This window comes from Rissa tridactyla, chromosome 3 (assembly GCF_028500815.1).
Source record: "Rissa tridactyla isolate bRisTri1 chromosome 3, bRisTri1.patW.cur.20221130, whole genome shotgun sequence".
Taxonomy (NCBI): domain Eukaryota; kingdom Metazoa; phylum Chordata; class Aves; order Charadriiformes; family Laridae; genus Rissa; species Rissa tridactyla.
In genome coordinates, this window is record NC_071468.1 from 109,896,680 (window position 1) to 109,909,290 (window position 12,611).

At 43.4% G+C, this 12,611-nt stretch overlaps 1 protein-coding gene across 1 annotated transcript in view; it reads right to left on the reverse strand.

Moving 5' to 3' along the window:
• The window catches only part of MBOAT2 (membrane bound O-acyltransferase domain containing 2), a 103,442-nt gene extending 91,220 nt beyond the window's left edge, over window positions 1–12,222 (reverse strand). Inside the window, exon 1 of the mRNA XM_054195392.1 lies at window positions 11,995–12,222. Within this exon, the coding sequence (XP_054051367.1) occupies window positions 11,995–12,066 (72 nt within the window). The 5' untranslated portion in view covers window positions 12,067–12,222. The remainder of the gene's footprint in view (window positions 1–11,994) is intronic.
• Between the last annotated feature and the right edge of the window lie 389 nt (window positions 12,223–12,611).

Sequence of the window (12,611 nt, forward strand, 5' to 3'; positions counted from 1 at the left end):
TATCGCACATGTTTCCTGCAAGGACTAGTGAGCATTGAGCAGCATTCCTATTCTCCCACCTTATGGCCCCATTTTCAACAACTACAGTTCTCAGAGAGAAAAGGCATTTTAAAAAACATTTTAGAATGTGAACTGAAAAAACTCTTTGAAAAGAGCTCTTTCAAGAACTAGGAGATCAAGACAGAATAATGTACATTTTCCTTAAAAAGAAGCATGGATCGCAAAGCTGAGGCTTTGATCTTTTTTTTTCTAAATCTATAGGGCTATTTTATTAGCAGTAACACTGTAAAAACACAAACCCCTCCAAGCATCATATTTGTTGACACATACTTGTCAAAAATTGCCAAACCTTATCACCATTAATGAAGCCTCAGTTATGTGTTGTTTCTCAAATGTCAGTATTTTCTTGCTCTTGCTGCCAGTTAGGTCAAAGCCATTTCCCTTTTCCACCAAAACAGTCAGTTGAGGAATTAAAAACATCTACAGATGTTCACAAAAAGCTATGTATAACACAGGAGAGCTGATGCTTCTCCACAGCAACCAGACAGCAGTACAGATGGATCTTCTCCTGTCCAATTTCTAACCTTCATCCAGTATAAAAGGAACAAACAGCTTGCACAATTATCCAATAGTTGCCTACTGCCAAACCACTAAGAACTGAAGAGTGAGAATAACTAGTATTTTAAAGCAATGATCAATTTTCCAACTATTTCTTGAAAATTGCTGCACTGTTAAAAAAAAAAGAACAAATTCCACACTAAAGCTGAAAAAAGCTATTCCATGACAAGAATCAAAATCAAAGTGTTTGGTAATTTTCTTCAATTTATTGGGAAATGTCAGAAAGAAGAGTATGGAGACAGTGACACAGGGACCTGATAAAGTTGAAGGACTCGAGATCAATTCAAAGAACATTTCTTCTCTAACTGACAGTAAGAAACAGGCATTCCCCTTTCAACTCAAATCTTGTGGCAATGCTTTCAAATGCATTTTTGGTTCAAACAATAACATGATGAAGATATAACCAATTAACACTCTTGCCCTGAAGTCTCAACCTCACTTCATGGGTGAAATATGAAGAAATGGAGGATAAGCAGCAGTGGCTATTTTGGGGCAGTATCAGCAGGGGAGATGTTTTTATGTTAAGTCAGTGTGTTCTTTGCAGCAAGACCATGTTACTGCATAGTTATACAGTAACCAATATGAAGGGACACCCATTTTCAGATGAGACTTCCAAGCATAGCCCCTCTAATGGCAGCCAGTTCTTGAAGTCCATACTTTAGCCATTTGTGCTAATCAACTGTAACAACACTGGCAAAATGTTGGGGTTTTTTTGTTTTTAATGTTGCACGAATATACTTCATCTTCATGTGAATTTATTGGCAACTTAAGGACTTACTCATCAGATTCTGAATGCTTTCTTTCCAAGCTGATTTCAGTCCAAAACATCAAAGACAGTCATGACATACGTTAATAATAGTATTTTTATTTCCAGTATTAACTTCCAATTTCTAGCTTGTAATTCCTAAGTATGTTGGAGAGAGTGAAGAACATCATGAAGAACATGATGTAGGCACTAGTAATCTAGTTTGTGCAATAAACGAGCATCAAATCCAATAAGCTTTTTCAAACAGTGCTTACTAAGTCATTACTCAGAATTACTCTAAGAAACGCTGTATGACTAAAAATGTAAAATGAAACATCAACGTACACATTTTATAGTGAAAACAACCAAAACTAACCCATTAAGGATAGGAAGATGTCAGCTGAAGGGTGTTCTCTCTAATCAGCTCTTAAGGATTCAGCATTATAGATACTGAGCTGCCACACGTAACAGCTATTTATGCACAGGAATAGCCAAAATCTAGCAAGTTTGGTTCAGAGGCGAAATTGGACTAAGAGCGCTGGCTAGGGCATTTTGTTTGGGTGTTTTGTTTTCTTCTCCCCTCAAAAACAATAAGGACCTAACATGCTTGCTTCTGTCGAGCAAAAACTGGTTTGGCCAGTTAAGGGTGGCAGAGCTCAGACTGCCAGGAAAAAAGGGTTTACAACATCAAAACAAAACAGCCTGGCATTATGTTGGCAAAACACAGTTGCAAACAAAGACCAACTCGGCTACTGCCGTTTTCAGATGTGTGGCTTTTTATCACACATAGTGATTAACCTCAAAATCTCTACTCTTCGTCACATGAGTATCAGCAGTATACAAGATCTTCAAAAGTGTATTTGAACAGCAAGTCTTTATTTTAATGCTCAGAGAACCACTGCAGTGCCTGAAATTTTGTAAGAACTTTACAAGTTATTCACTTTCCTAGCCATTTAAAAATAAAGCAAAATAACATCTACGGAGATAGCCTTCTCAAAGGCAACCAGAAACAGACACTTTCTCCATAAGATCCACCTCAGTACTATTATATTCTGCTGATAGGTGAGAAACTGAAATCCATCTTAAAATAAGCAATAAAACACAGGAAGTAATACTCTTGTCCATATAGCCTGCAGAAATCCAGTAAAAGCAGTAGTCAATTTAAATAGCAAGTAAAACAAATATTCCTCATCTTTAAAACTGTCAGGTTCTTGGTGTTTTCCGTGGTGGGGGGGAGAGCTTAGAATTAAAAGGATTTCACCACACTCTCCCTTGAATGAACTACTGTTCACCTCAGACAGTCTCTACTCCTCCATGTCTATTATGCTCCTGCTCCTCCCAGTTTGGGAATCCTCTGCATGAAATCAGCCACCTACAAAGTCTCCAAGCACCACCACAACAGCCCTGTAAACATTTGCAATATACAGCAACCTGCAGAAGTAATATACGCTACTTTGAGCTGTTACAGCTTTTCAAATTAATTCCATTTTTTTAATAATATTTTCATAACCTTTAGAATCATGCCTCCATATTAAAATATTTTACATAATTTCTTACCTTCAGCCCCATTACAGATAATCATGTGTTAACATATTCTAAGGCTAGACCTTCTACAGAACTGGTAGCCATCACTGGGCTTCCAATAAACTCCTGCAGATTCATGGTGGCCTCAATTTCTTTCTAGCTTTTCCACCCTGAAGAATAATTGGTGGATGAAAAGCTGGACATGAGCCAACAATGAGTGCTTGCAGCCCAGAAGGCCAATCGCATCCTGGGCTGTGTCAGAAGAAGCGTGGCCAGCAGGTCGAGGAAGGTGATTCTCCCCCTCTACTCTGCTCTCGTGAGACCCCACCTGGAGTACTGCTTCCAGCTCTGAAGCCCTCAGCACAAGAAGGACATGGACCTGTTGGAGCAGGTCCAGAGGAGGGCCATGAAGATGATCCAAGGGCTGGAGCACCTCTCCTATGAAGACAGGCTGAGAGGGTTGGGGTTGTTCAGCCTGGAGAAGAGAAGGCTCTGGGGAGACCTTATTGCAGCCTTCCAGTACCTGAACGGGGCCTATAAGAAAGCTGGGAAGGGGCTGTTTGCCAGGGCATGTAGCGGTAGGACGAGGGCAATGGTTTTAAACTAGAGCAGGGTAGGTTTAGATCAGACATTAGGAAGAAGTTCTTTACAATGAGGGTGGTGAAACACTGGCACAGGTTGCCCAGAGAGGTGGTGGTGGCCCCATCCCCGGAGACATTCAAGGCCAGGCTTGATGAGGCTCTGAGCAACCTGATCTAGTTGAAGATGTCCCTGCTTATTGCAGGGGGGTTGGACTAGATGACCTTTAAAGGTCCCTTCCAACCCAACACATTCTATGATTCTATAAAAAACCATTCATTATCCCTTGGACTGTCAGTGCACTTTTTGAGTGATATGTTTAGTCTTCATTGAATTTTTATATATATATATACATGTATGAATGATTGACAGGAAGCAGTAGAATCAAGAGCATTGCTCAGCCAGAGGGCAGGTCAGAAAGATTTAGACAGATCTATACAGGTAGCATTACCAGTATAGAATATACCACTGTAGTTACACAACCAGTACGCTCACAAACCACGTTTCAGAACAAGAGTACCTTCTTCTTCAGCTTAGGCCACTTTAACTAGAAGTAAAAGGAAAGACCAAAATCCCAACTACAGCAAATCACACTATTACAGCCAAACCAAAATAGCTTCTACGCCTTTGTATATATTATTCCAGAATTAAAGGCAGAGCTATGGATGTTTCCTTTGCAAAAGATGGCTTAGTTGCCAAAAGCATCACTTAAAACAATCAGGCATAACTAGCACCTATCTAAATTTGCAGGCAAATTGAAATTGCCAAACAGCTCTGTTCACTTGAACAAGTGCTAAAAGACTAATAATCATAGAATCATAGAGTTGAAAGGGACCTCTGGAGATCATCTAGTCCAACCCCCTGCCAGAGCAGGGTCACCTACAGCAGGTTGCACAGGAACACGTCCAGGTGGGTTTTGAATGTCTCCAGAGACGGAGACTCCATCACCTCTCTGGGCAGCCTGTGCGAGTGCTCTGCCACCCTCAAAGGAAAGAAGTTCCTCCTCATGTTTAGGTGGAACTTCCTATGCTCAAGTTTGTGCCCGTTACCTCTTGTCCTGTCCCTGGGCACCACTGAAAAGAGCCTGGCCCCATCCTCCTGACACCCACCCTTTAGGTAGTTATAAGTGTTGATAAGGTCCCCCCTCAGTCGTCTTTTTTCCAGACTGAAGAGACCCAAGTCCCTCGATCTTTCCTCAAAAGAGAGGTGTTCCAGTCCCCTAATCATCTTCGTAGCTCTCTGCTGCATCCTCTCTAGCAGTTCCCTGTCCTTCTTGAACCGGGGAGCCCAGAACTGGACACAGTACTCCAGGTGTGGCCTCACCAAGGCAGAGTAGAGGGGGAGGATGACCTCCCTCGACCTGCTGGCCACACTCTTCTTGATGCACCCCAGGATGCCCTTGGCCTTTTTGGCCACAAGGGCACATTGCTGGTTCATGGTCATCCCGTTGTCCACCAGGACTCCCAGGTCTCTTTCAGCTGAGCTGCTCTCCAGCAGGTCAGCCCCCAACCTGTACTGGTGCATGGGGTTATTCCTCCCCAGGTGCAGCACCCTACAATAATGATAACTAATGTTGAATTTAAAGTACTTCCTAAAGGAAAGATGGAACATGAAATATCAATACTGAAGAACTGTATCACCACTCTTTGTAAAATAAATACTGTAAAGATGCACACATTAAGTAAACAGGTCTTCACCTGGCCATGCGTAGTTTTTCTCAGCTTCCAGGAGAAAATAAAATTCCACAGTCTAGACTCCCTCTTTCAAAGGCGTGGAAAACAAGAAAAAAAAATGGGCAACTGTCACTCAGAAAAAGTGCACATTAGTCAAAATAATAAATGTGAAGAAGATGATGTGCCATAATCAAGGCTGCAAAGGATGTATCATAGTGCTTCATTAGGTCAACACAGGATCAGGTAAACTGGAATTAAAGTCAAAAAATATCAGGGCTAATGAATGATAAAGATGACTCACTTATTTCCGTTTTATCAGTTTGGAGAACTCTTGGTTTTAAGTCAATACTGTACCCAAGAAAAAGCCCACAGAGGGAAACGTAGCTGCAGCACAATAGATTTACAGCAGTAACACTTCAAAAACAGAAAGCAACACAGTAGTAACCATGTACTCAGCCTCTTGTCGTCTTCCCTACACCTTACTGGGTTTTTTTTCTTTATTAGCCTTTTCTTTGGGCACTCCAGTATTTCTTTTCAACATCCCAGGACTGCAGTATTTTTGTAGTAATTTCTGAACCCTATTTTCAATTCAGAAATGGCTTGTACTGTGGGGAACATAGGTCAGGAAGTGTTCACATTTACACCACCCAAATGAATTGCCTAAGGATGGGAAAAACAATTTGACAAAACAAAGCAGGTGACTATAGGCTGTTCAGGTAGAGTGTTTATTTTAGGTGTTTACTGTAGAAACCTTGGTCTGTAATTATATTTTGAGTTTTTCCACTGCTTCACAAAAACCTGGAGAAAACATACACTCTCACTCACTTTCATACTGCATATCAGAATGAAAATTCACTGCTGTCTCCCTAAAAATTAAACAATTGAAGTAGTCTATACTTTACATCCTCACAACAATATTCATGAACCATGAATTAAATAGAGGTATTTCCTTCTTGCACTAGATCTTTCTACCACTTAATAGATGGCTCTTTTCCAACACTGTAACCAGTGTCTGCTTTTTTTTTTTTTCTTTTCCAACTGTGTTCATTACAGCTTCCACTCCTTCCTTCAAGATAGTAATTTTCTCTCGCCAATTTTTTTCCTCTTATCCCAACAGTTTCACCCTTCTCTATACATTTTTCATTGCAGAGTAATCCCAACAAATAATACATGGAGAATTAAGTCAACACCTAAACACCAATACCAAATTCTAGGAAAGGTGGCACTGCAGATGCCCCCTAGGACCTTTCTGATGATGATGAGTCTCCCTTCCACTAGTTCAAAGAGAAGTTAAGAAACCAGTAAAAACTTGCTAGCAAATCCAAACAATTCAAAACATCCAGTCATTGAGAACAGCACATACAGAATGGAGAACAGGACTTTTTTCCCAGCTTCTTTTCACCCACTATAGCCTCCGTCTATAGTCATGGGAGATCACACTTTTCTCTCCACCCTTCGTTCTTCTGACCGCTGCTAGCAGCGGATAAGGAACATACAGGGCAAAGTACGGGCACAATTTTTTTTTATCCTACCACTCCCTCACCTTCAGTTTGGATTTCACACACCCATGAATGCTACTTTTACTCGCTTCTATTATTCATAAGTTTCCTGGGTCACATCAGAAAAATCAGTAATGCCCTGCTCTGTATTTCCCAGACGCACACCAGGGTCTAAGAATCAATAGTGAAAGAGAATAAACTTGGGACACTCTTCACTTCATCCTTTTTTTATAGTTTCTTAATGTTTAAGACAAATAATAGGCCATCTAAATTCTGGAGAGCTATACCAGACAAACTTTTTGATTTCCACTCCATGTTTAGACAAAAAGATTTTTACCAGACTAAAGCATTTCAGTCCTCAGGAAGCTACATTAGGTTGCTTGGGCGGAAAATAAGTGAGGCATCACTAATGCCCAAAACTTTGTGAAATAACAGAAATCTAACTAGGAGACACATCCAGATGTTCCCTGCAGGCAAATCAGGCACATACTGCTTCTCAGCAAAACGATTCCCTACATCACCTCCAAGCCTGGTATTTTATTTAAACTCCAGCTGAGGCTCATATCCAAAGCATCAAGATAAAATAAAAAAATTTGCAGATACATCTTGCCAGTCACATGCATGTAAGAAATAAACAATTCATACATACGTATGAGGAAAAAAAAATCCTGCCCACCCTCCTTGAAGGCAACAAGGTGAAATACGAAGACTCAACATATGTTAATGAAAATTGCTTTTATGTGGAACTAAGTGCATTAAGTACATGTTGAAAGCAGCTCAGGTAACCCTCTGCACAAGGAAGAGTATGCTGAAAAATATGCAAAGATGTAGATGCAGCAGACTGGCCTGTGATCACTAAATGAAGGAAACTCACACAGTTTATACAGTTCACATTTAGGAGGACTTGGATTTTTATGCTATTCTTATTCAAAAAAAGGTAGGTTTAAATTCTTTGAAGGTTGACGGCACTCATGTAGAAAATTATATTTATTCTACATAAAGGAGCAAATTTATTCAAATAAGAGCTAAAATTAGGCTGCAAAAACAACCCAAGAAGAGTGTGGAAATAGCAAGGAAATTTTTACTTTTGTTGAAAAAACACTGCTTCTCTTTATATCCTGGATTTTAAGTGAAGTGCATAATCATAGGCATGACATTTTATTCAGTCCACACATCTTCACATAGCTATACTGTTAGCAGTTGGAGCCATACTCTTTCTTTTCTTATATAGAAGATAATCACTGAAGTTAGCTTAGTTGATCTAGTTCCTCACACCATATTTCAGGATCTCAAGATCAATCTGTTAGGCAATCCATGCAAAAAGTTGATGCTCGCATATTGTCATAGTCAATCTCCTATGTCCCCTGCTCAGCTTTTCCTCTACTACAGTTATCTGTTTCTATGGCAAATGAAGGGCAGTAATAACTCACGTAGTTTTTGCCCATTTCCAGATAAAAATTATGCTCCCTCTGGTGGAAGCAGTGAAAGCAAAGATTATTCTCTGAATTCCCCATACCCCACTGAAACCCAAAGCCAAGAAGAAAGCTTTGGTCTCCTAGATCCATTCTCATCTCACAGCAAATTTAAAAAGATCTAATTTAACAACAGGAAACCTGACATGTCATGAAGAGATGTCATTTGTCAATAGACAATCAGCAAGATAATACCAGAACTAGAAGTGGACCAATGTCCAACATGCTGTTGGTGAGGCTTCACCTCCGAGAAAGAAGAACGCGGTAGAGACACAAACATGACATGAGTACAGACAGGAAAAACAGACAGCTATGTGACAAACGTAACTGTAAAAAAATCATTCAAGTTGCAATCTCAATGTATTATGCAATACATTATTCTCTAGCAGCCAAGTTTTTATGATAATCCGTCCCATACTTGTCTTTAACTGTCAGGGGTGGGAAGGACATAACTACTTTTATTCCCTCTCTCCCCTAACAAGACAGAAGGAATACTGTAGTACATTAACATTCAATCACTCTTTCGATTAACTTTAAGGACCCAAGATGACACAGCTGTCAACAGGATGCTGCTTTGGCTGAGTAGCAAACTTAGGTTCTCCAAGAAGTGAAAAGATATAGTTCTTATAAGGCTTTTCACCCCCAAGGAGTGATTTAATTTTTTTTCATATAATAAAATACAAAAGAAACATGCACATTTGCCTTCCCAAATCTACAAAGATAATCACAGGTTCTTGTTCACACCAGGCATCTTCCCTTGCACCAAACGACTGAAAGTAACAATAGAAAAACAGGAACAAGAAGCCTATCAAATATGCATCAGCTTTTGAAGTAACCATTTCAGATAACTTGGTGCAAGACAAAATAAGAACCAAAGGAAGGGTTAACATAGCGACAAGTTATCACATAATAGCTTGTTGGGGGATGTACACACAAGCAGAAAACAAGTTGTTCTCCATTCCTATAGCTAACTAGTACTGTCGTATCAAGAAGAAAGATCTAGAACAGCAATCTGTTAAAGCAACAAAGCTTTTCTCTTGTAACAGAGTTGGGCACGTAGAGGAGATTGTTTGTCTCTACACGTGTGTCAAATGGCTCTGGCAGAGCTGTCATACTCCGTCCTTTACACTGATCTCCAACAAGCACATAACCAAGACCATTCTCAAACAAATCTGTGCCTCTAGTTCTACCAAGCATTAAGTCAGAAAACAATCAATTTCTCACACTCAATCTATACACAGATGTGGATCCGATTAATCAGTTCAATCTTAGAGATAGCGGCTTCACCTTTAACTGAAATTTCTACTTCCATCCACTGCCAAAAAGGCAAGGTTCTTCTGTCCATTTGTTTGAACACCCAGACAATAGAGAAACATTGACACATGCTGCCTGGACTTGTCCTCCCAGAGTTACGTGCCTTTGCCTTCACTAAAACTTTAGAGCAGGACAATTAGACAGTAATATCTTAAACATAAATCACAATGGCAACATTTTGGATATAAGGATTAGTAACTACTTGTGGCCAAAACTGAAACATATAAGCAGAGAAACAAAACCCATTCATTTCCATCAGTTCTGAGTGCCCACTTCAAGTGCCTGCTGTACGGTATGACTGTAGTCACAGTACAGATTTGGATCAAGTTGCAGAAACAACCTACTGATCAGAAAACTTTTATTCTGCTGCTACATTTTCATACCAAATATGCATATAGTATCACTGAATGTCACATATAATCTTCAAGCACACACCAAAGAGTATCAGCACTTCCTTTTTCTTTTCTCTGCCCTCATTCTCTCCTTTACTACCTTTGATTTGATTACACTGAACACATTTCACATTCTTTCTGTATTACAAACTTACTATCAGGACAGACTCTTAAACTGAGAGATTACAAAAAATCTAACTTATCTAACCTTGCTTTTATTTTTTTAAACAGTTATGGATGCATTCTGCTTAGTGTAGCACAGTTTTGTAACTCTTCGATTCATACTCCAGTCATAATTACTGCTCTTCATATGCAACTGGACCATATTATGTATGGTCCACTGATATCTAAAACCAAAGTATGTATGATTTTTAACTGCTTATAAAAATATTTTAAACCATGTGTTTAGCCACCCTCCATTGTGATCATCCCCAAAAGCTTCAACGGAGCTCAAACAGTATTTCATAAAAACATCTTGGCTTTACAGGAGCATCTGTTGCAAAACATTCAATACAGGGAAGTCTTCCAGGCTTTGATAAAAAGTAACTTTATTATCATCAAAATGCCATACCCACAACATTTAAATAAAATAAATGTGATAGAAGCTGCACTATGTCATGAAGCAATCAAGTTCATGACTACTATTATGACTAGATAATTACATGCCAGTATCATTCCATAAAAAGATGGTCATCTCTTATTTGTTTTCCTGTACCCTGTAGAAGCTGCAGACTTTATGGAAATAAACACACAGCACCTGCCAAGAAGAGCTTCCAGTCTGCATGTATAAGGCACTCAGCCATGTGGTGCCATTGATCCCCAATGCAGGTATCACTGCAAGTTGTGTGCAGTGTCTATTCCATCACACCAAGCTTAACTTAAACTTGACTGCTTTTGTCAGTTTTCTAGAAGATACTTTTTCATGTGTATCCTTAACCTAAGGTTCTCTCACCTCCATTCAAACGTTTGGGGAAAAAGGAGGGGAAGAGCATGTAGTTCAGTCACTTCCAAAATTTTTTCACTAGACATGCCCCTCCTCTGTATTTTGTTTCCAGTCACTTTTCTCACTTATTAGGTGTATTTTGTAAAACCAAACATCAAAGTGTCCCTCTACACAAACACACAGTGTGTCGTTGATGTGTTTCATTCATTCATACATTAATGGAGATTTTTTTTTTTTTTTAAATAAGAGCTCCTCACATGAAATTTCCTGGGTCTACAAAAGTTATAGGAGTTAGTTACTGTTATTTTACTTATGTATTCATAAATACTATGCAGATTTAGGAGGTCTAGACCACTTCCCCCATAAACAAACATTCTGTACAACTTCAGTCATTAAACTCCGAACACCTCAGTTTCCCAATCTCATTTAGTAAACCTCCGATGTTTTTGTGCAGATGACAAGATTAACAACCTTCAGGAATTTTCATATCGCTCGGACAAAAGATACCAAAGAAGCGCTCTGCCTACAAAGTACATTCGGATTCCCAGCAGCGTTATGCGCAGCACGCATCATTACTTAACGCTGCATTTAAAAATCCCTGGCAGAGGCACGCAGGCACAGCGCGCTGCTTTACGTTTGCCATTACTACCCAACCTTTGCATTGCTGAGCTGACACCGGCCCCCGTTCCCAGCTGTGCTGCCACATCTGCCCAACGCGGGGGGGGGGGTGAGGGAGGGATGCCAACAAGTTGGCCGCCCGGCGCGGCGGCGGCTCGCCCACCGGCGGGGCGAGGCAGGCCCTACCCGGGGTGCGGCCCCGCTGCTGGACCAGGCGGCGGACCGAGCCCGGCCCGCCCAGCGGCCGCGCACCGGCGGGGCGAGGCGGGCCCTGCCCGGGATGCGGCCGCGCTGCTAGACCGGCCGCCGGCGGGCGGGGGAGCGGCGGTGCGAGCGCACCTGCACGCGCCGGTGCCCCCCCCACTCCCCTCAGCCGCCGCGGCGTGAGGGGAAACGCCGCCACCGCCCCACCGGGCGCTGCCCGCCCCCGGCCCCGCGCCCGGCGGAGGCGGGGAGGATGGAGGGGCGGCGGAGGGGATCGGGGCGGGGCGGGACAGCGCGGAGCGGAGCCGGGGGGCGCTCGCCCGGCGCGGCAGCGGCGCCGCCTCTCCGCGGCGAGCCCCCCCCCCCCCGCCCCAGGAGGCGGCAGCGGGGCGGGCGCCTTCTCCCATCCTCACCTGGTCAACGGGCAGCCGCACGGCGTTGCTGAGGGGCTGCAGCAGCGTAGAGCCCGTGGTGCTGGTGGCCATGGCGGGGGCGCTTCCTCCCGCGCCGGGAGAGCGGGCAACGAGGCCGGCGAACCGCTCCCCGCCCGGGCTCCCGCGGCGGCAGCAACAACGGCGGCGGCGGCGCGAAGAGCCCCAGCCCTGCACGGCGCCGTGACAACAAGGGGCCGGGCGCGGCCCCCGCCGCTGACTGACAGCCACAGCGGCCAACCCGCGCGCCGTCCCGCCGCGGAGTGACAGGCGGGCTCGCCCAATCCCCGCCCCTTCGGCTAGGGTGGGCGGGACGAGGTAACTCCCCTCCGCCCGGGGCGGGAGCGGGAAGATGGTGCCCGGGCGGGCGGGGGTCGGTGAGGTAAATCACGGGGCAGCGTGGACGGCGGGGGGATGGAGGTGGCCCGGCGGCGGCCGTTTCGCGCTGAGGGCGGGCAGACATTGTGAGCATCGCGCAAGTACCGCACAGGGCCCGGCGCGGCCTCGCCCTGTTCCAGGCGGCGCTGCGGGGCTGCAGGGGCCCGACCGCGCCTCGCCCCGCCTGGCGGCGGTGCCGAGGTGTGAGGGTGCGGGGGGAA